The sequence below is a fragment of the Ceratosolen solmsi genome, unplaced genomic scaffold (assembly GCF_000503995.2).
Source record: "Ceratosolen solmsi marchali unplaced genomic scaffold, CerSol_1.0 scaffold14, whole genome shotgun sequence".
NCBI lineage: Eukaryota > Metazoa > Arthropoda > Insecta > Hymenoptera > Agaonidae > Ceratosolen > Ceratosolen solmsi.
Genome location: NW_011948420.1, coordinates 7,092,787 through 7,118,613, shown reverse-complemented (window position 1 = coordinate 7,118,613; position 25,827 = coordinate 7,092,787). Strand labels below are relative to the sequence as shown.

Below are 25,827 nucleotides of genomic sequence, written 5' to 3'. Positions count from 1 at the left end.
GATAGACGATAAAAATTAAATAGGCAAAGGCAAATAATTGTAATTATTCTTATAAAATATGCTTAATGACTTTGTCACTAAAATTCAAAATTGAAATCAAATATTATCAAAGTACAAAATTATCCAAGCAAATAAAATGATCTAAAACGTGTTATCCAAAAAAAAAAAAAAAAATTATCGGTATTCTAAATATGCGAAACAAATTTTTTATTTTTAAACAAAAATGTTAATAATTTAAGTGTAAATAAAATTGAAAATAATAGAAATACAAATATCCTAGATAAAATAATGTATGTATATTAAGATAAATCCACAAATACGGTTTATGTTTGAATCAATGTTTGAAAAAAATTCTTTATTTTTTTTTGAATAGTTAATATTTCATGATGAATCTTTTAAAATTATAAAGCTTTTCTTTATTTCTTTTCTCAATTTCCTAAGACTGAAGTGGGCATTTTTAATTCGACTATCCATTGAATGATCCAATGGCGGTAAATGCCGCCGATCCATTTATATTGCCGCTTATTCATTCGAAAGCGCGAATACTTTAATACGTCGATGGATGGATAATAGTCGATGGTATAAAAATAATTTGAATTTCAAAAATGCATATTGACATTATAAACCAGTCAATTGTCCAGCTATTAATGGATGCCAAAAAAGCACAGAACTAATTGACCGGAGCTGCGCGTTCGCCCTCTTCTCGTTTTAGTATGAAGAATCTTCAAAGGCGCAAAAAAGCATGGATGATAAGAAATGGCACAAGTCGCAATCTCTCTCCCCTTGTAAAGATCTCTGAATGTTCAACGACTTTTTGCCTATACATTGAACTCGCTACCAGTGAGTTACGCTAATTGCGCGACAGCTGATACCGGGAAGCCATTTAGCACGCGGATTTGGCGAGACGCGCAGGCGCAAATACTGATGTTATGGAAAGAGGGCGGGGCTGGGGGGAGAGGGGCATCACCGAGTGTTGCATTTAATGTTGAGAGGCTCGATGGGACAATCGAGAGGCTGCTCCATTGCACTAAATAATAGTAATCAATTCGATTGTTTGTCTATTCTATTGGCGAAGATGTACGCATTTGCATGCGCAATGACGCCTGATGACTTTCGGTTTTCTTTATAAACGTTACTCACCATTACCATTCGCGCCAACGTAAAGTTACTCAATTCCATGATATAATAGTTCGTTAATTAGGCTCCGATTTCAATTGTAAAGCCGTTACGCTATTTTATACTAAATATGCTAAACATAGCGTGCAACTTAATCGCCCATTTCTAGAAGAAATCCATTAAATAATGACTAATAATATAAAAATCTGATTTTCCTTGCCAATTGAATAGCATAAATGCCATTGAAAAAAGCACTTGGAAATTCTCTTATGAATTAAATAAGAATGAAGAATCATTCGATGAGTGCGCTACAACGCACAAATTATTTTCCATGTCAATTCATATACCATCTTCTTCTTTTATATAAATTGCGATAAGAATATATCTGTCTTTTCATTTCAAAGTCATGAATAACATCCATGAATAATAAATAATGCGACGTGTAGTTCCTATGCATAAGCAAGCATGGAAAGCATCGATAAAAACATTGTAATGACAATGTCGTAGAATGTCCATTTATTGTATATTATTATACTTCTAAAATTTATTTAATTATTAAGATTTTATTGAAAAATAATAAAATTAATTATTTTTGCATTTTATTAAAAATACTTTCTTTGCTATTTTACATTATAATTAATTAAACTAAAAAAACATATATATTTTCACAATATATACATATAAATTCACAATATATACTGTTAATAAAGAAATTAGACATGTAATGCAAAATAATTTGATTTATATTTTAAATAAAATTTATATTTGCTTTTAAATTTCAATTAAATTTATTTTATTTGATTCTATTACGAATGCTTAAAAAAGCAATTATTACTGATCTTATGATAATATCTTGGCTTACATAATTAAAATGATAAATTATTAATAGTATAAAAGTAAGCACAGTTTCACTTAACAGTTACGGGAACATTAAATTTCCATTTAATTTTACAATTATATCCTAAGTCTAATATAGTAATGCTTTTTTTAAATTTATTAACATTCCTTATTCATATATCGCTACATAAATATGTTATTTTCTTAAATATTTATTTTTCACATAAAAAACACTTTAACATAATAAAAATATATACTTTTCATAAATCAAATAAAAATATATTTTTCTATTTCTTAAAACTATTTCTCTTAATTATACGGTCTTCAATAATTTATTAACAGATCGCCATAATTTCTAATCTTTTATATCTTTAAAGATTTGCTATTTATTTAAAAATATGGAATTATTGTAAAAATAATACTATGAATATTAAAATTTCTTCATCAACAAAAAATAATACCATTTAGATGTTGAAAAAATTGTAATAAATCCTTCGCGCAATTATTAATACTACAATGTTAATAATTCAATATTATTACTTCAAGTTTGAAATGCACTTTAGTGCACTTTAAAAAAAAAAATACATAAAACTATTTTTTTTTTATAAAATTCTTTAATCTGCATTTTTAACTAAACAGATTGGATTTTTTTTTTTTTATTGATCATCCGTAATATTTTATTCGGATGTATAATAATAATTATTTACCTCTATGTAACATTTTACTGTTTGTAACGCGCGTGCACATACGTGAACGAGTACATTATTTTAATGTAATGAAAAATAGAATCAAAATTACATAGAAAAATACAATTTCTTATGCATATAAATGTGTGTACATTGGCATATATAATTGTGAGGAACATTTAGTAAATGTTAGGCTTTTATATACGTATATAATGAAAAAGGAGGGAACTAGTAATGAAAGAGAAAATGAAAATTGTATTAGAATACTTAGCTTAATCAAATTAATTGTAATATGTTTGAATATATTATGTGATATATTACAATTATTTAATAAGTACTTGATGCAACTATCAAACATTAATTATCAAACATTACGGACTTGTTTCATCAATATATCTATATAGGAAAATCATTCGGGTGACTAATTCACTACCAAATCAATTTATTATAAGCACTAACTATTATAAGTATAATTAACCATAAATTCGTAAGTAATATCGCATGAAGATGTTAAAAATTCAAGGACATCAACGGCTTTAGTCAAAGGAAGAAAAGCTGACTTGTGAAAATGCTGTAAATGACTGGTAACCAAAGCAGAGCGGCGATGTGCAAGTCGCGTTGGATGCATATATAAATACATTAATGGCTTTGTAACGCATCGTAGCACACTATAACTTACACGTTCGATCACACCTACGTGTGTGTACGCGTGTTTGCTCCTTTTCTCCAACCCCCCCCCCATCACGCTCCCTTCTCTCGTTAAATTTTTTGCATAAGTTTTTGTTAGTGAAATAAAGACGATAAATATGTAGTGGGAATGGGGAATGGGGATGGTGAGGGGGAGGGAGCATTATGGGAGGGGGAGGATCGGGGGGAGGGGGGAGTACATCGAGGCTTTCGATCGACCTTGGGAAATTTTTGCCGTCGAAGCGCATCTTCGTGTGTATTTCTTGCCACTGCTATGCTACAACTCTCTCTGCTGCTAAGGCAATGTTCTTGTTCTCGCACACACGCACTCTCTCTCTCTCTCTCTCTCTTTCTCACTCTCTGTACATTGCTGACGAGATGTTCGAAGGCTAAGGGCCTTCGTGGTCGCCACATCCCAGGTCATGGTCCGCTCTAACATAAGCGTCTAGCCTACTGCATATATAGAAATTTACCTTAGTAGAATACATTTGCGTACGCTTAAGAAAAAAGAACAAAATGATAAAAACAAAAATCCATTTTCTTGGCGTCCGAACTTATATATATATAATATGAATCTTTACTACGGATTGTAATAAGTTTTAAAATTCTATTTTATATTTGGAAGAAAAGATATTAAATTGGATTATAAAATAAAAAGCCGTTATTCCTTTCGAAGTAATTGAAAAGAAAAAGTTACTCGAATAACTTGTATGAAATAAAAATGGACGAAGAAAAGAGAAACTTTTTCATTGTAAACAGAAAATATCTTTAAGTAACTATTTAATAAATAACATAAACTTTCTTAAATTATGAATGGAACTGATCTAGATTACCAAAGTTTCTAATAATAATAATAATAATAGGACTCCACGATTTTGCTATCTAATATGGGAAAATAGTCTATTCGACGATTAAACCCCTTTCCCTTCGGTCTTCCCAAACTCACATACGTGGCCTCAAAAAAAATATTCATAATTATCGCAAAAATAGAAAACAAACTTACTTTTACGCGCGCAAGCTTATCATCGATAAAATAATATTTAATATAAATAAATAATTTTAAAGATCTTCGATACTTTTATTTCTCTCTCAGTCGAGTCATGCACTCATAAACTTAATAAATTATGAAAACAAAATGTTCGTTTGAAAACAGTCGTATTGAAAACAAAAAATCGATAAACTGTGATGTCCGAACGGCATTGCCGATTTACAGCAAAAACTTAACAATTCTTCGAAGAAACGCACTTAGTTAGAAAATCTTAGTACGTTCGGAACTTGGCTGACTACCCCAAGTTTGCCCTTGCGTACAAAATGTATTTTAAAGTTACGCGCTCGCTGCCTTGTTACCATTAGCACATTCCGACTTGCCGAGGTACTCCACTGCCATTGCGTTTCGCGCGAGGATTTCCCTCTCGTTCGTTCAACCTTCCCGTAGCGGACTTATCCGCTCCTTTGCCATTTTCTTTGCTTTTCTCATTCTCAGTTCGCTATTCCTCGCACGGCGAGATTACGGCGCGCCGACTCCGTTAAGGGTTACTTTCTCAATCCTTCATTCTCAGCGAATCGCAAATAAACTGCTGCTTACCATCATTATTGCGTAAAATATCAATAAAATCAATGCACAACATTTAACGTCATTTTAGAAAAGATACATAGCGTCATTATATAGCCGAGCTTCAGGTATACCAGGCATAACCGTATTATTGCTATTCGTATATAAATAAATATATTTTTGTCGCAACGGCCAATCACGAAACAAAATAACGATCGATATTAAAACAAAGCTAAAATGCCTTTACCGCTTAAAATGTTTTGAGATTAGTAATTAAAGTAAATTCAAATGTTAATACAATTTTCGATTAGACACACGAAAGAGAGCAGAAAAATACTTTAGCTATCATTGAATTTTATCAATTTTATCATATAAAAATTGTACTTAATAGTAATGCGTATTATTTATTGTGAGAATTGTATTTGATTTTTTTTTTTTTCTATTTTATTAGTTACACTTAGAAACTGCTAGTGTCACTAACTAATAGCTCATATACAAACTAGGAGTATTAATTTTTTATGCTGACAATAACCGAATGATATTTTAATTATAAACTATATATCTAAAGCCGCTATGAAACATACCGTTCCTCTTAAAAATCTTTATTTTTACAAACTGGAATTAATTTTGTTGTCTTACCCGATGGCAATCAATGTCATATTCTTAATGACATTCACTTTGGATTATAAAGTGAGTTCGGCTTTTAAAGGTAGAACTTGTAGAAGTGATCTATTTCTTCTTTTTAACAACACCTCCATTATCTGTTTACATTTTTCTTTTCTTTCAATTGCCTATTATCGATAAATAAACCAGTCAGATGAGTCAGTCAGTTCGTTTCAATTTAACGAAGAAACGAAGAGCGACTTATTAGTGAACGACTGGGTATACCGGATTCCCATACCATTCCGAGAAGAATATTTGTTTCATTTTTAAAGTCCTCTTTGACTTCGTAGATGGTTTTATTTAAAGAGAATCTTATATGTTTACGATATTTAATATATATAACATATACTATATATGAAAATTTACGATCGAGTATTCTTCACGTGCTGACTTTAATTATCAGTACGAAAGATTGAAAATTAGCCATTTAAAAGAATAAACGGATAGCTCTTAGAAAAATGTATCAACTTTTATAAATAAATAATAATTATAAATATATGCTTTATAGAATATTATTGTATAATATATGAATATATATATATATATATATATATATATATATATATGCGCGCGCGCGCGCGCATGTGTGTGTGTGTGTGTGTATTTTTTTTAATTTAAATTGAATTTTTAATTGAAATCAGATACGTGTATATATATATATATATATATATATATATATATATATATATATATATATATACACATGTGTAAGTAAATATTTTTTAGTTAGAAAATTTTTAATTTATCGGTTCAAAATCTTTTTTCATGTTTGTTTAATAACATTTTTCGGCTTTTTCATTCTTAATATTCTTATACTTTATCAAATTTTATTCAATCTCTATTTTCAAAATGTTCATAAGTGCTTGCTGAATTTACTTACAAATATTAATACTTTATAATAGAAATGAGAATAACCTTATACTATTTTTAATTATTTTCACATGCAGTTTTAATATTTATTTTACTATTTCCTTAAGTATAAATAATATTAATTTAATAATACAAGTTATAGCAACTATACTCATCGTTCGAATGGATTCCAATATAACAAGCCTTCTCATATTATTATCTTATATTATCTTATCTTTTTTGTATATTATTACGATTACTCCATTTTTAAGCTCTGTTTTTTTTTTTTTTTTTTCATCTGGTGCAGGACGAATTAACGTAATAAGAAGATTAACGATAAAATTGCTTTGGACTATTAAAATAAAATTACTTGGATAAATTTCATTAAAAACAAAATGGACTGCTTTTTTGCTCGTTCTAAAGACTTTTGACCGCTGCGAACTTATCGAGAAAGCCCAACGTGCGACCTAATCTCATTCACTCGCCGTCACCGTCCGTTTCAGCAATCATATCATCTAGCTGTTACCACGCTTCGTGATCTGCATAGTTAGATTTGCTCGACATTGCCATTTAAGTGCACATAGAGCACGGACTTGCTCGTCGGAAGTGTGCGTACCTTTGCCTCCTCTCCTACGCTTGGCCACATCTATCAACATTTCCAGAGGTTTCGCTTCAGGACTGATCTCAACCGAATATAACACTAGAACCTCACAGGAATCTCACAGGAACCTCACTAGAACCTAACAGGAACCTCAGTCCAGCCTTTAAAATTCAGATCGTTTGGTCGTTCAAAAATTAACTACTATTCTTGATTATTTATAGATTAGATGTAATTGGATTATACGACTCAACTTTTTCTCTTTATTTCATTCACCACGTAATATTCATATTTTATAATGATATAGAATTTTACGGAAAATTTACAGACAATTAAATTACATCGTAACAACAATCGATAATAACTCATAGAGCATATAAACGACGTTTAACTATTGAGAAAATAGAAGTCTCATCAATATTGCTGGGATAATATATTATCTCAGCTTTTAGTATATTTTATTATAATAGTCTCATTATAAAAATTTGAAGCCAAATTTATCTTCCTTTACCGTGCTTTTATTTTATGTTCGTGATTTAACTCCCAATAAATATTTTTTATATAACGACCTAACAATGTAACTTTATCGTATAATTTCCTTTAATAAATCATTTAGAAATGTTTTTCGATCAACTTTCACCAATTATAAAACAACCATACGTTTTTAATGATAATAGTATAAAATTCTGTATAAAATAAATTCATGAAAATAAATAAACAAAAAAAAACTGTCTACATACAATTTCATTTACAAAACAATGGTGTAAAATTTCTGACATACTTCTTTATTTACGCACAAATTTTTATTTCCATCGTATGATAGGAGAAGAAATAATTTAATTATGGAGGGCAATTTCCAAATTGAAATTATATATATATATATATATATATATATATATATATATATATATGTTTGTATGCGCATTTTATGAAAAATAAAGTTTATTATAATATAAATTAGTATACATTACAAAAAATTTTAATTAATTGTCATACAATATTTAACAAATAAAGAAATAATTTTATATCAAATTTAAAATAATTATAAGACAAATGTTTAGAGTAAATGATATTTCAACTATGCGAGATGTATATTATCATTTTATATTTAATAAATAGAATAATAGCAAAGTTACAGTCATCCTGAAATTCGTTAAATTTGTTAAACGTTTCTTTTAAATTCTCATAAAAATTACTTATAAACATTGTTGTTCTGTGAAGATAAAAATAAAATTGTACTTACAATAAAAAATGAAGTCTGCGTGACAAAAAACGTTTTGGCATGAATAAAATTATTATGCGATTTTTAGGGAATTATAAGTCCCTTGACCAAGGAAATTAAGTGAAAAAAATATTAATTATTTAATAAAGGTAAGGTAGAATATGTTAAGTTAATGCTTTTATAATTTTGTTACTAATAAGATCATAAGAAAATTAGATTTTATGATTCGGATCCCATAATTATTTTATTTACAATAATTTTACAATTACGTTCTGAATGATAAAAATTTTTCTCACTAATTTATTATTTGATTTTACCTAATCGGCATTAAAACTTAAAAATAACTGTGAGAACATACAAAATATACCATCAATAACAATATATATTGGAAAAATTGAAAAATTAAAATGTCTGCGAATGCAATATTAAATTTTACTTATATAAAAATAATTATAATTTTTTAAAGACACATTTTCTCTATTTCCACGATATAAATCATTAAATTGTTATTTTCAACACTTTTTTCACTTATTTGAATATTTTATTGAGATTGAGAATAATTGATTATTCAAATTAATCGATTAATGTATCTTACCAGATTCGCAAAGAATCGAAATAATGACGAAAATTCACATAAAATTTACAAGTAAAAATATAAAAAATATAACTTTTATGAAGAATGATTATAAGATTAAAATTTGTCTTTCGTCATAACAATGTATCATCATAAAAAACAGAATCTTTTTAGTACGTACGATTTGAATGTGGACGTACGGTACTTACATTTTGCGTTACTTCTTGAAAATAATTATATTTATGAAACAAATTGATTACATTGTATGTATGAAAGCATTTTTTTCGTAAATTCAAGGAATTAGAAAAAATTTATTCTTTATAGATTATTGATTACATAACTTATAATATAAGCCAATGAATAATTATATTCATGCTATTGATAATTTTTAGTACAAGTAATATTCAACGTATTATTATTACGATTCTCTAGTAATGTTTCATTTGTATTCTTTAATTGAAGTTAAAAATTTTATATTTATGTTCCGTTTAAGGACTTCGAACTTAAGAATGAATATCACAATAATTATAGCAATCATAAAACATAATAAAAATACTATATAAACATAATTTGCATCAAATTTATTTTATAACGCACGAATGAAAACTGTTTTCGTTTCGGGATTATAATTTATAGTTGCTCGTATTTTTACTGTGTCTTAATAAATTTACAATATAGAAACATAATACGGTAAATTAAAGAAAAATTAATATTATATTTATACATTTTCTAATTATTTTTTTTTTTTTTTTTTTTTTTTTTTTTTTTTTACTTATGACTTATAACTTTTGTCTTATTAACAATTCGTTTAATAATAAACTTTTTAATAATCAGTAAACTAAAATTAATAAATTAATGTAATTTATATATGTATATGTATATTGTATGTATAAAGCAATCTATTTTTATAAATTTCATTCAATTCCTATACAATGTTATAAATGGGTAGTATTAATATTTTTATTTTATTTTTTTTTTTATATGTGTAACCCTTTGGCCCTTCACTCTTTCTATAAATTATTATTAATTTACAATTCTCATTAATATACGTAGTAATTTATTTAACATTTGAATGAAAACATATCATTAATGGTTTGTTATATTTAACAATGAAAATATAAAAATATATTTAAACGCTTTATTACGTAAGATTATTTAACAATTACATCATTAATAGGAAAGATGGCGTCATTAATCATCGTTAACCGAACTAACGATATTATTTTTTTATACATTGTTAAATCTCTGAAACTCTTTATATAAAGACAGATAAGCAAGAAGTATAATAAATACAAACGTATAAAACAAGGAAAACAATAAGAAACTTTAAAATATATCTAATGAGATGATATTTATGTAAAAAAATCAAATCCGAATAACATATAATTAAGTCTGTAATTGAGTAATTGAAAGAAAGAGGAATATAAATAGATTGATAGAGAGGGAGAGAGAGAGAGAGAGAGAGAGAGAGAGAGAGAGAGCTCAAGGATCATTTATATATGCAATATTACAATTTTAAATTTAACTAACATATTACATTCATGATCGCTATTTAACGATCGACCATAGATGTCGATCATTTTTTATTGTTTCGTTTCAAGTCTTAAATTTTGTTAGCCTATATCGGGTCACTTTATTTGCATGACAATACAAGTGAATTACGTTACTTTTAAAACCAATGGCAATATATATTATAATAAATAAAATTGTCAATGATGCGTTATCACGTGCTCTTAAATTGAATTTTTTATCCTTGGATCATTCCCAATATAATTATGTATACTATAATAATTTTTACGCGAATGATTTGTAATACAATAACTATGAAATGTCTTATATGTCTCAAATATGTTTTAGTAATTTTATCTTTTTTATTATATACTTTATGGTTTGTAAAAAGACAAAATTAAAAGTACAACTGCCTTATTCGTTTATTTCATTATTGTATCTCTGATTTATATCGTATAATATATATCTTTTATTTGTAAAAGCATAAAGCAATCTACTAAATTCAAATGTTAAAATATGTCAATGGATTTAATTTTAATTGCGATATATTTATAAATTCATAACTGATCACAGATATTAACATTAATGCACATACACTAATGTTAATAATTTCAAATGCATTAAATATTGAATTGAATGTCATAATACGTTATTAAAAAAAAAAAAAAAAAAAAAATTAATCTATTACATTAAGATTAGTATACAATATAGTTACAAAGTAGCATAGTGAAAATTTATTTCAAATTGCAATATAATTATTGATTAATTATTTTTATTATAAGATAATAAATTTACAATTTTAAATAAATTGAAAAAAATAACAATTTTATAAGGGCACGCAATTCTTTATTTTTAATGTATTTAAAAAAATCGTAATTATTCAATCAATCAATCAATTATTTCAATGCTATTTTAATTTTTAATGTACATGCTTGTAATTGCGAATAATTTTATAGTATAAATTTGTAATACGTTAAAATGTTGTTAACGAATGGTCTTTTAGAATTCCTCGGTCACGGTCGCGATATCGTTGCAATAACTCGGCGGAAGCTGACGAAGCCTGAAAAGAGGAACGCGAGTGCTCTTTTAAGGGTTAGTAGGAATGAATTTGTCTCGATCGTCAGAGTCGACGGTCTCTCAATTTTCTTGATTCCCAAGCCACAAGGTGTTGAACAAGCTTCTCCTATCCGCCGGTTTTTCTCCGATGGCTTTCATTGCTTTTGCACGCATTGCTGAGACCGCATCCGGGGATATCACGACTTGATCTATTAGTTTAAGACATTCGTTCCGTTAAATGCCCACGCATAACAATATCATTTTAGTTGAAGTAAATCAGCATTTCTGCCGTTAATGTATATATACTTAGATTACGTAAGCTTAAACTAAATATCAAATAGCATTCTAACGTCTATTGGTTTTAAATATAAATCCCTACTTTCATATAAGAGCTAATTATTCAAAAGTTAAATAAATCAGTATCTATCAATATAAAATACTTCTTTTTTTTTTTTTTTTTTGTTAATTAATTAGGTATGAATGTCAAGAATATATACACACATTATGATATAGTATCATTTAAAAAATATATTCTAAGAATATATTATTTTTAGTGTTTTTTTTTTTTTTTTATACTGTAGTATTATATGATTAATATGATGATTATTAATCTCCTTCCATTTTAGATACGAAACATTGTGGTTAAGGATAATAGATCGAAAATAGAGGATAAACTCCACTAAGGAAATTGATCCACCATCTAAAGATATAAAGGTTATAACTTTCTAATATTGTGCAGATCATAATAAACGATTTATTACGTAAACTCTATATGTAATTGTCGCTCAACAATTACATCAATAATCAGCCGTATTTTTAAACTTTATGAAATATTTATTTATTGTCTAATCCTGTGCCTATATATATTTCCTTTGGCAAAAGATTATTAAAATCTCAGACAATAGGACCCCAGACGACGTATTTAATAATCTGATTATCAACGTTCGACACATATTTCATTATTATTTTCAAAACATTAAATCATCGAAATCCTATTTATTAATTACTGGCAAAAGCGTTAATCGCTGATTCCAATTATAACGATAAAAATATATGCTAGGTATTAAAAAAATTATAGTACAGTAACGTCAAAGCGTACATTTCGTGGACTAATTTGCCTTACTTTAAAATAATCCGGGCATGCGCTCCGTCTAAATTTTCAATAAAACTAAATCACCATAATTTGTACGACAAATACATGATTAGAACAACTAGCCTGAGCGTCCTAGAAATTGACAAAAGGAAAGAGCACGTAAATGAAAATGGCATGTAATAGCGTAAAACGCACACGGCCTTCGATGATTCACAAGAAGTATCGACGAAACCGATAAATTTAGAGGCTACTGAGATAATGACCCTCATGATTATGTAAACGTGAAGCGATATCGGGGAATACATGTCGGTGTGAACAAGCGCGTCATTCGGGTCACAGCAATTAGACATTTCTATGGTTAAAGTTGGCTTCTTGTGCGTAATATTGCGTACTTAGCTATTTTTATTTTATGATTGTTTAATTATTTAGGAAAAAAGATATATTTAGCAAATTTTGTTTACTATTAAAAAAAAAAAAAAAAAAAAAAAAAAAAAAAAAAAAAATGACCGTGTTTAGCAAAATACTTATTCTAACATGTTTAGTAATAATTTTAACAAGTCATTTAATTTTTACATTTTACAGTACAATATGGCATATACGAAGCTCTTAAAATGAATATCTTACATCTTATTTTTAATAATGAAATTAATTTTTACAGAAGTATATTTTTCTTTATTTCCTACTACATTTATTATTAATAATTACGTATTAATAATTAATTTTTGTTCTGCTTATTTTAATAGAAAAGATATATTTTTCATGCATTATACTTGCTATATAAATTTAGAAAGAATAAGCAATACAGTAATTTTACAAAATGAAGAATTTTTTCTTTTACACGTAATTGTATTAAAATCAGTAAAATAATCAATAAATTAATAATTACATATAATATATAAGAATACATGGATGTAACAAATACTATATTCTCGAAATTTTTTATATTTATAATGAAAATCATAATTAGAAAAAACATATTTAATAATATAAAATACAAATTTTCTTTGATAGGTCAATTTACTTTATTATTTGTCTCAATTTAGATTATTTCTAATTCTCATTCTATTACGGAAAAAGTATAAAATAAACATTCGGTGTAAGAGGCTCGTTATCTAGTAACTGTAAATACAAATTAAAATTATTTTTAAATATTTTGTTCTCGATATCAACACGTTTACTAACTGTATCAAAGTCGAGTTATTTTAGTAAATAGTTTAGTTATAAAAATGAAAAATATACAATCTACAATTAGTCGAAGTTTTTTAGTTATTGTGTTTTAAAGATAATCTTTATGATTATTTAAATATTCGTTCCTAAATACATACTTCAAATTAGTTGAAAAAAATCAAAATATCATTAGTCTAGGCATTGTTTATGAAAATATTGATCTCATTTCAAATTATGTCCATTTGATAATAATTTTAATATAAGATATTATTGTCGTTATGCCGATAAAAATGCAAAAATTTATTATAAATAATCAAGTAATGACTATAATATAAATATAAATATAAACTCATTAGAGTCTTTTATTTATTATAATATATTTCACTTACTACAGTAACATATAAGAATATTATTCATATTTATAATATTTATAATATTTTTAAAAGTTTATAGAACAATTTTTTTTGCTTTTTTTTTTTGCTTTTTTTTTGCTTTTTTTTTGCTTTTTTTTTGCTTTTTTTTGCTTTTTTCTTTTGTTTTGTTATCTACGTATCAATTTTATTAGATGAGATGAGTATTATTGCCCCTGTAATAGCTGTCGGCTCTCGACACGCACCGTCTATAAAAGTAGTTGAACAAGTTTTTTACAAAAGTATGCTTTGCCGCAACGTTTTAATTTTAACGGATGCGTATATATTATATTGACAAGGTAAATTGTATTATGTCTGCTCGGGAGTCTCCTCCGAGCTCGACAACTTCGATTCATCCATTTATATGCTTTCAATCAAAGTTAAGACTCATGAACATACTATATACATCTATAAACACTAATAAATAGAAAGTAAATAAATTCCTTTCTATTTTATTAAAAAATATCGAAACATTAAATTGATTAATATTTAATAATTACAAAAAATATGATTCCTAAATGATTATATGTATATAGTGCGTACATGTGTGAATAAATTTTATTTTAATTCACAGTTCCATAACAATTTTATATATTTATATTTTAATTAGAGCAAATACAATAATAACCATAGTAATATATTTTTAACATACGTTTCTATAAGCAAATATCTAAATACAATATAAGAAAATATTTTAAAAATTAAATACCTTGTGAAAGTAACTATATATAAAGACAATTCGACAATATTTTACATAATCTAATAAAAAATAAAGTTATCGATTCCTTTAATTATCATCTTAACTAATTCACATTATTCATTTAAATTTTTAATTCAATTGTAACATGTAATGATAGTACTTACAACTATACCAATATTTCATTATTTTCCCGTATAAGCTGGATTTCATAATTTAAAATAGTACTTTTCAAATGATAACATTGATAATCCATATTGAAAATTATCTATTGCAAATATTAATAATAATTTTCAACTAATAAACAACTAAAAAGCTATTTTATTTCCATTAAGTTTTATTTTATTCTATTAAGAGTAATCAGAATGTAATTTAAAGTGCGTAATGTAAAAATAAAGTAACAAAATATATATCCTTTAATACATTATGTATTATGAAATAATTAAGTAGTTAAATGATAATTGCAAATAGAAATACAATTGAATATATGAATGAATGAATGCAAATTGAATGCACTGAAAGATTAGTAAATAAATATAATAATAAATAATTAAAGTAGCCAAGTTTTTCATTACAATTAATCGATTTTATTTATATTCTATTGGTTAATGAATGTCAATTTACATTGGCTTACGCATGTGTATGCGCACAAGCACACATTAAAAGATAATGAACGTGAAAACCTACTTAATCTAATTTAAACAAAATTCAATATAAGAAATACGAAATTTAAAATGTAAAAATAAAAAAGTGTATTAATTATGTATTATCAATTCAACATTTATTCAATTAATTATGCGATATTAGCATTAAAAAAATTAATCTTAACGCTTTCACAATTAGTGCAGATTTTTTTCCATTGATTTATATATTTTGAAGATTTCTTTTGATGAAATTTAAACACACAATATGATCTTAATGCAAAATCACATTAGTAATTATTCCTCAATAAACTAAATAAAAACTTTGCATTTCTTAATGTATTTTTTCATCTTGCTTTAAATGAAATTCTATTTAAACATCATTAAATTTCATAATATATCATTTTATACAATGGCATGCGTTTGAATTCCTTATATTACAATATTATGTATTAATTTTCTAATATATTTAGTTGAGAATTAAATTGCTTAAGATTAAAATAGTAAAAAAAAAGTAATTTTGTGAAATAGAAGAATTATGTTTAAGATTGTTCACTACGAATATTTTTAAAGTATCAGCAAACATTATAGTACTAACTTTATCAATTTTTAGACTATGCAGCACTTTCGTGTAAGTGAATAAAATCATTCGTACTAATGGCAAACCTATTTACAGAATTGAAAAATATTCTTCAAATTATTAGGCTCTTAAGTCGTACTTGCAATAGATTGATAATGGATGGGCAACGGGCGTTTAAAGTAAATGTACTATTAGAAATTAAACGTACAGCTCCTCGTAATATTCTCCTAATATTCTACGTGAATACCGTTGCTCGCAAATTCTCATCAATTATTTGCTCACCATAGCCAAACAATTTGGATATACGCGATTTGCATACATTTGATTTTTAATTTTTGTAGAAAACTATCATTCGGATAAATTGTCGATGGCAGTATTACTTACGGCCACTAAATGCGTCTTCCAAACGTTTATTAACATTTTCCCATTTACTCGTATATTAACACGAAATATAGACTGAAACAATTGAATTTTATGATAATTGCACAATTTTCATGGTCATTTACATTACAGCTATATTGTAAGAATTGATCGATGTTCAAACTGGCTAAAATACTGGCTTAAAAAATAGTTTAGAATATGAGAATTATATTCAATTAAGGCAGTGCTCTAATCGAACGATCAATGTTTACATTTCCAGAATGATTATTACTTGCCACCCAGATCAGCATGGTCGCGAGTACCTCCGCAAGCATCCAAGGCAAATGGCGGCAACTCCACGTGGAAGGTCGGGAGTGCTATGTTAATTATAATAGCGATGCTTGTATTAGTCGCAGTACTTGCGATCGCTGGATTAGCGTTATGGATGGGTGGTAAGTTATAAAACAAAAAACAATAACAAAAATAAACCTATTTTTATAATACATGAAAGCAACGAGTCATTCATAACTTGCGCTTTTTGTAACAAAAACTCGTTTTAACTTCTAATTAAAGTAAAAAGTCTTGAATTTTGTTAAAGCAAATTGAATTATAATATACGATAATAATATTAGTGTACTAATGGTCGTCTGTCAATAGAAAACTTATGAAATAAAAGTTAAAAATGGAAAAAATATCCAACCTTGTATAATAATTTATCGCAAATCTTTCATATCCATACGCTTTCCATATTAAATAAAAACGAATTTAATGAAGTTAATGTAATAACTCATAAAATTATACTATACGGAAATAAATTTTTCACTCAATATTAATTTTATACTCGAGCTGATAATTATATTAACCTCGTAAATTACTTAATATATAATTTTCAAAAATTATAATGTAAAAAACCAAATTTACACAGGCATTCCTTTATAACAGTCACAATGATTGATCTATTTATCTATTTTCAGCTCTGCGAACCGATTCCAAAAACGGTAAGAACGCAGAATTTTTCTAATAAATATATTAGAAGCAACGTCTTTATATACACATTAATTTATTATTTATTTGCAATAGCGATCGTTGGTTTTATGGGTAGTTTTAGAGTATCGAAAGGAGAGAAATACAATCCAATGTTAAAATTAAACACAAGCATGGTGTTTCGTGAGAAAGAACAAAAGTATAGGAATATCGTGAGTATATAGCATTGAAAGGCTAAAATATTCTACCAAAGCAAAGATGATTTTGTAAAAATAACTGTTCAATTTTATAAAAATTTTATTTTGCAGTTTGAATTGCTATTTAGGAGGAGCGTATTAGGGGCTTCATATAAGCAGACAATCATCGACAAATTTGAAAACAATACCTTAAAGGTTTTCTTCAGATTGTATTTAGATCGAAGGAAGATTCCAAGATCTATAACAAATGTTGAAGATACGATAGAAGATATTATAGCAAAAGAAACCTATTCGTTGTCAAGTTTATTTAAAGATATGGAACTCGACTTAACCAGTATCACAGTCAAAAGTAATTACTTCATTAATAATAATATCTAAATTATTATGAAAAAGCTTATCAACATGAGTTTATATATATATATATATATATAAACGGCAAAGCCGAGTGAAAATAAACTAATCAGTCTGTAAATATGAATACATTATTTTTATAATTTTACATACATGTCACTTCGTTTGTAATTATAATTACGATAATATGATTATAGCATGAATAACTTTTATATAATATTAGTGTGTATATTAATATTACTCCGTGATAATATTTTTCACGATGTGCTAACACGTTTAAATTAAACTTATCTAATTAACATTTATTTAACCATTTATTTGTGTTTATTCAGTTTTTTCCGATAATTTTTTTTTTTTTTTTTTTTTTTTTTTTTTTTTTTTTTTGAATAATCTGTCAATTTTAATCAATTCAAGCATAATACTTATGTGGTTGAATTTTGAATTTTAAAAATTCAATCACAGATAGCGATGCGGATAGTGATAGACTTTGCACTTTTCTAATCTTATTTCAGGAATAAATCAGGATGGTGTTTCCAGTCAAAAGCCAGTTTCATCGACTCAACAACGTAACACAATGATTACAAAAAATGGCATCTTAAGACCGAATCGTAACATTTCATTAATTACAAATTCCAAAATGAAATCTAAAACTGAACTCGCCGAGAGCAACGATCCCGAATCCGGAATAGATTTTAGCAATATCCCAACTATAAAAGGTACTTACACAGCCATAAAATTAAACACTTCTGGATCAAGCGTTTCAAAAACTGATGAGACTGTAGCGACCTCGATTGCCGAACCACAAAAGGAAGTGAAACAAATAATGGCATCGACGACAGTCAGTAGTGTCGTATCGTCGAGTAATGCTGACATTGAAGTTACAAGTAACGTTAAGCATTATACGACAATCTCGGTTAGCACTGCTGAGAAAAATGCATCTGAGATCAATTTCAATGATTTCCGTAAGCCTGATTTAGAGACCTCACCTTGGCGACCTATAATACCTCCATATTTAAATTCAGGAATGAAAGTGGGCCCGAATGTCATTACAATGTCTACATCAGCGACAACAATAACCAATACAATGACATCCAATAGCGAAATTACTCTAGACAAGCTAGGTATAAGCAATTTTTGAAATTTTAACAATTCAATTGAGATCTTACTTTATCAAATTATTGAAATTTAATTTAAAAAACAATTCACAATGTTGTTTTTTTTTTTTTTTTTTTTAGTCATATCATTATATTAAGTCTCTTAGCCAATATTATGTAAATATAATTACGTATAAATATATTATCGGTTTTTTTTGTTCCAATAAGAATTAAAAACAATACGCCTACTTGTACTAATACTAGTATATAATAATTTGCAATTTTATTACCTATATTATAAATTTTCTTTATATTTTTATCATTAGAATTGAACAAGACAGAATTCAAGCGAAATTATTCTCAATAATTAAATAAATAAAAAATATATATTTATCTTAAAATAATTGTTTATTATACTGAAACAAAAAAAATGAAAAATTAATATAAATTCGGTTTAAAAACAATGATTCTAGTCTCGATCTTTTTTTTTTTTGTTTTTTTGGTTTTTTGGTTTTTTCATTCAATCACGTAATAGAAGCTATAATCATTATTATTATTATTATTATTATTATTATTATTATTATTATTATTATCGTAACGATTATGGCTGAAAATATGTCCTTATTTTTAATTTTTCATTCTAGTAGTTAATGTCTCATTCTGTATTACAAAAGAAATGTTCTATATTTAGATGTAGAAAAATAATTTTTTATATAAACATAAATTTCTAATCAATATTCTAGAACCACCGATGCTAGCATCTATGGATAACGAAGACAGTGTCTTTCCACACGATCGTATTGTTCCTCAAGAAATGGTAAACTTTCGAGTGAATGGCAAGTTTAAGAATAAAATTCCTAATATTTTCGAAGGAAATCTAGAAAATGGCAAACCGAAAATTGAAATATCCGGTGAATTACCACCTGACACTTACGATTTGCGTCTTAAAATTTCTCCAAACTCAGAGCCAATTTCGGCTATCAGTCGATTCGATGGCGAACTTAATTTGACGAGTGCTGTTCCAAATACTCCAGATTTTCAGAAAATTTTAACGGGAGTTGGCGTAGCTGAACCTGTACTTGATTCCGATTTCGGTAAAGCACTTTACAATTTTATTTGATGACATTAAATTATTGATAAAATGAAAGATTCAGCTTAAAAGTATAATTCCTATATAAATTGATATTTAATTTCATAACAATAATTTATAAACAATATGTCATTAATAAGCAAGGATAATATATCGATATTGAAATTTTTATGCACAGCATAATGCATTATAACATTAAAAAGACTTTTTCTTTGCTTATTAGATTTAGAAAGTCGAAATAGATATACCGACATTATGGCAGAGGAGGCAACTGATGATGACAACTACGAATCCTCTAGCCAAAATATTGGTCAGCACCAGTATCAACAGAAGCAACCAATTTACACGAGCTATAATACTCCGAATTTAAATGGTGATTCAAAGCCTCATCTAGTACGAACGTCGGGAACATTGAAACCTTTTAGCCACACAATACCCGTGGATAAAATCAATCCCACTAAGCAGGATGAAATAACTATTACTATTGATGAATCTCCCGATGTAGTTGACAATCCAGCGATTTCAACGAGTTCAGGACTAATACCAAATCTTGAAAGAATAGTGGAGATCGAAACATTCGTTAAGGATGTCAATGGAGAATCGGATACCATGTCCTCGTCTATTGAGACAATAATTGACGAGGAAAAGGTGCTAAAGATGACAACGACCGAGGCAATGGCAGAAATATTACACTCGCATCCTAATAATTCAGATAAAATTATTTTACCCGAGATGGCTACAACTGTTCACCCATGGAAAAATTCAACTTTTATGAATGTAAGCCGCAACGTTACTTTATTTAAAATACCCCAAAAAAAGCACTGGTATATCTTTTTTTTTTTTTTTTTTTTTTTTTTTTTTATTAAATAAATACAATTAGTTTACGTAATTAACGGCATCTATATTAATACTATGCTTAAACGCGTTATATTAGAAAAAGAAAAAGCTTTAAGTTATAATTTTATATTTTGGAGATTAAGAAACAAATTTGTACACAGCGCTAGAAAATTTCTATGATGCAGCTTTTCACTTTTCAATATTAATATATGTCACTTTCAATTAAAAAAGAATGCTTATATGATAATTGAAAGGTAAATTAACGATAGTTAATTACTATAATCAACATATGTTCACAGATTGATACAATTAATCGTGAATCTGAGCCAACAACTGTAAATACCAACGGTAGCTTCATAGAAAAGAGAAATTATACAAGTGAGAATTCTAGTCAATTGATGACGACGCAGGAAACTACAAAAAAATTTTACAACGACACATTAAAAGCTAACGTAGTCATAGACTTGGTTACTTTAGCGCCTGTTAAAAGTAATACAGGTAATACTTTAATTTCCAAAAATAAATTTTATAAGCCGTTCGCCAGTAAAATTTATATTAAATATTTCATTATTAATATTTATGTGCCAACTAATGTCAACTAATAACAAATATGTCGCAATAAATACTTTTAATAGACGTATTGGAATATTCATTTCAATAACTGTATTTTTGTATAAAATGATGTAACTTTAAAATAAAGTAAATGATTGGTGCTATCGTTGCATATTTTAATTATGGTATTTGTTTTTTCATTTTCGATAAATCTCAATCAAACAATATAATCAGAAATAAGAAATTGTTTCTCGGATAATTGTATAATCTTAAAAGTGCGAGTCCAAGAAGAATTCGATAATATGTATAAAATTTAATATTATAATTCTAATAAATCCAATAAATATTTTTTATTTATTTTCATCGAAATCTCACTCCATATTTTGTTTGTTTGCTTTTTATAAACGATGTGAAAAGTGTATTAAGAAAGCATTTATGTCCAACAGGTATAAGACGACCCATACGACCACGTCCGAAGCCTTATAAGGATAAGCCAGTGCAGAGTATAGAGACGAAGAACGTGACTAACAATTCGAAAAATATAGAGCATCGAGTTCTTTTGGAGAGGCTTTTCGGTTTGCCGAATATCGAGGAGGATTCCACGGATCAACTGGAGCGACGAGACATTAAGAATGGCCACCTTCACGGCGCGGTCGAGCAAATCATCGAGGTGGTAACATCCATAAGCACCAAGGTCTCATCCAATAGCAAAGTGGACGGGGAAAATCAAAAGATTTCCGATATGGATGTTACGTCGGAAACTAGCGGAATGACCAATCATTCGGGAAATTCCGACAGAAAGATCGCTACTTCCCTGGACAAGGATCAATTCCTAGTGGATAGATTATGGAAGCTCGCCGAGGTGAGAACAGGTAACGAGGCAGTGGCTAATAAAAAACCGAGGAATGAGTCGACCACGACTTCTATTCCAATTCCCGAATTAATCAGTCCCATGGACCTTGACGAGCTCAAGAAGATCGCCGACATTACGGCAAGAGATGATCAAACGTTCGCGTTATCCACAACGGAAACGATGTTCAACTTTGGTTTAAGTCGCGACGGTGTGCCCGTCATGACAAAGATGCTTAACAAAGTCGAAGAGAGGAAAGACAAGACGATTTCATCGATTACGGAAAATCAAACTGGACAATCTTGTGAGTTGATATTTTTCATATTACTAGCAAACACTCGCAATTACGAAAAAATTTGAGCCATTCCGCTCAAAATATATATGTAAAAATATATTTAAAAAATGACTCTTAAATGCTCTTAAATACACGTTCTATAATATAAGCATGAATATTTATTTTCTATGAATTATATCTATGAATTAATTGGTGCGCATATCTATGATGTTTATCCTTGTTTAAAGTATCTATCCCAGTCGAATTTTGCTCTTAATCGATCTCGTCGATTTTCAAATAATAAAATATGTCGATTTTAATTTTACAAAATTACTCGCAGATTTTTCAAAATTGATTGTTCAAAATCTCAAAGCCCAAAGAATAGTAAGTCTGATGGAAAATAAAAGATAAAATAACAATAAATTAATACATTCGTTTGAATTGTCGAGTAAATTTTTTAAAAACTCGATATGGCTCGGTAGGGCGAGATAAATATTTATGTGCCTGTAAAAAAAAAAAAAAAAAAAAAAAAAAAAAAAAAAAAGCAAAAGTATTATTGACATTTTCATTATAATGATTTAATAATATAAAAATCTATAATATTATTATGTATATTATGTTCTTGATGGTTACAGCTTGCCGCCATGGTTTCCAGTGTAGTGATGGAAAATGTCTGCCAATTAGTGGTCGATGTAATATGCTCAGTGAATGTGCCAATTCCGAAGACGAAGCCAACTGTACATGTGCGAATTTTCTGAAAGCTCAATTACTTCACAAGAAAATCTGCGATGGCACAGTCGACTGCTGGGATTACTCCGACGAATCCGAATGCGGTAATGTTTGATTTTAATGGAGTAAATCATAATTACTATAATCATAGTAAAGATTAGTAGATGCAGATGCTTTGTATTCACTCTAGCTAGCATTCCTCCCCATAACATTCCCATGACATTTCGCACAAAATAAATAATTAATTTTCTTATATTTATCGGTTATATATATATATATATATATATATATATATATATTTATTGTTATTTCTATATATTAACTGTCGTATTTGAATAAATAAGAGATAAAATTCAGCTAGAGATTCCCTTGCGTTTAATCATATCTTATTATTAATGCATGAATCTACGTAGATACGGAAAAGATATGTTAATGGCTGGAATGACAGTTACTTAAATTTACTTACTTGTTTCATTTGAATTGTATTATCAAATGAAGAATTTTCATAGGGGCATCTGATAATATAAAAGCCACGTTGAAATTCGTTACTCACTCGTTATCTAAATGTAAGATATTATTTATAACTTCACTGCCGTAATGTCGACTACCACTACGACTATCTATAAATCTAGAAATAAATAAACGAATAAATAAAATATATAATGGAATAAGTTTCTCCATTGTTTCTTTCAATTTGTTTGTTTGTTTGTTTGTTTGTTTGTTTGTTTGTTTGTTCGTATGCTGTTTTGTTAACGGAATATCGTCTCAATGCCTTAAATTCGATTAAACGCCAAGGTATATAATCAGCGACCAAATTAACGCGCGACTTTTTCAACTTTTTTCAACATAGAGTGGTGCAGAGACGGTCAATTCGTATGCGGTAGCAGCAGATTTTGCGTAGATCAATCCCGCGTCTGCGACGGCGTAAGCGACTGTCCACACGGGGAGGACGAGAAGAAATGCGCCGCCCTTATAGACGAAGAGGAAGAGCATCGGCCCGAATCCGAGGGAAGTCATCCAATTTATAACGAATTTTTCACAAAGAACAGCCAAGAGCTTTTCAAGGGCGGCTTAATAACGAGCATCGATCGCAAAGATACAAACATGGACGAATACGAGGGTACAACGAGCGACGATGATATTGTTGATGAGGAAGAAGGCCCGGTGAGAGAGGCGGCTGAACGCCCGACGGACGTAGCGTTGGGTAGGGAGATTAATTCGTTCAAGGTCAAGAATATCTTTACGTTACCGAACGGCTCCGTTAAGAGCGATCTCAATGCCGAGGAGTCCTTTATGAAGTTTAGCAGCCGACCGGAGCTTAATAATTACAACGACAGAGGATATTTGAATGTGAGGAAAAACGGCAAGTGGGGAAAATTATGCCTCGGCGACACCGACAATCTACTGCAACAGAGGCAATTGTCCTGGTCCGTCGAGGATCTTGGAAGGGCTGTTTGCAAAGCAATAACTTACCAGTAAATATAATTCAATATTTTTAATGGCCCGATATTTTTAATAATAATTTTGTTGCTTACATGCTTTACTTACACCGCTCCTATTTCACTTTTAATCATAATCGTTATAATATTACAAATAATTATGGAAAATCTTTGGCTCTACGTACAAGCGCGTTTTACAAATTAATTAAACAATTATTGAGAATGAAAGTGATCTTCGAGATCCTTTCAGATAAAAAAAAAAAAAATAATAATAATACGTAGAAATAGAAGATAATTTATATATGGTATCTTTGAAAATTTAGAAAACTTTATTAGCCACGAACGACATATTACATCACACGTGCGTAAGTAACTTTTGGCAGCAAAATTATCCTCAATTATGCCAGCGCATAGCCAGTAAATATATCATATGACATGTCGAGAGAGAATAAATTGTACTATAAATTTTTCCTAACTTTTATAGAGACATCGATAAAGTAGAAAAAATGCAAGAGGACAGTCAATCGTCGGATAAAGTATACTACAGCTTTTCATTTAACGACGATAAATCGACAGACAAAACGAATTTATCTTTTAAAAAAACGAAATGCTCGAATGGCCAAGTTCTCAAAGTCAAATGTAAAAATTTCGAATGTGGAATTAGAACTCAAGTACCATCCCAAGCGAGGTATATTATACTATTAGAGAATACCGTTAGATATTATATATGAATAATATAGATTATATGCCGAGGCACTATTTTAATAAACATGTATTGTGCAGCCTCGCTTTATAATTAAGCAATTATTTATATTAAAATTATTAGTGACGCTACAATATTATGTAGATGAATATAACAATAATAATGGCGTGATCATTTTTCAAATAATATCGTCTACAAAGAACCGAAGGGGAGAAAGTATTTACTTTTAAAAATATTAGTTAACATTAGTCGTTAATTAGCTTACTAATTAAAATTGAAAATATTTAACGAAACGATCTGGCATTCGTTATAGGATCGTCGGTGGTGGCAGTTCGTCATCCGGAAGTTGGCCCTGGCAAGTGGCACTTTACAAAGAAGGAGACTACCAGTGTGGTGGGGCAATTATTAACGACAAGTGGATCGTTTCCGC

The 25,827-nt window shown here is 28.1% G+C and overlaps 1 protein-coding gene across 1 annotated transcript in view; it reads left to right on the top strand.

Annotated features, from left to right (window-relative positions):
• LOC105361177 (uncharacterized) overlaps window positions 1–25,827 on the top strand; it is a 56,764-nt gene that overhangs the window by 28,694 nt on the left and 2,243 nt on the right. The window contains exons 3-15 of the mRNA XM_011498287.1: window positions 16,578–16,749; window positions 17,272–17,295; window positions 17,378–17,493; window positions 17,590–17,827; window positions 18,342–18,950; window positions 19,667–20,017; window positions 20,237–20,790; window positions 21,150–21,348; window positions 21,849–22,556; window positions 23,162–23,359; window positions 24,106–24,730; window positions 25,179–25,382; window positions 25,711–25,827. The exon at window positions 25,711–25,827 is cut by the window's right edge and continues 8 nt beyond it. Coding sequence (XP_011496589.1) covers window positions 16,578–16,749; window positions 17,272–17,295; window positions 17,378–17,493; window positions 17,590–17,827; window positions 18,342–18,950; window positions 19,667–20,017; window positions 20,237–20,790; window positions 21,150–21,348; window positions 21,849–22,556; window positions 23,162–23,359; window positions 24,106–24,730; window positions 25,179–25,382; window positions 25,711–25,827 — 4,115 coding nt within the window. The remainder of the gene's footprint in view (window positions 1–16,577; window positions 16,750–17,271; window positions 17,296–17,377; window positions 17,494–17,589; window positions 17,828–18,341; window positions 18,951–19,666; window positions 20,018–20,236; window positions 20,791–21,149; window positions 21,349–21,848; window positions 22,557–23,161; window positions 23,360–24,105; window positions 24,731–25,178; window positions 25,383–25,710) is intronic.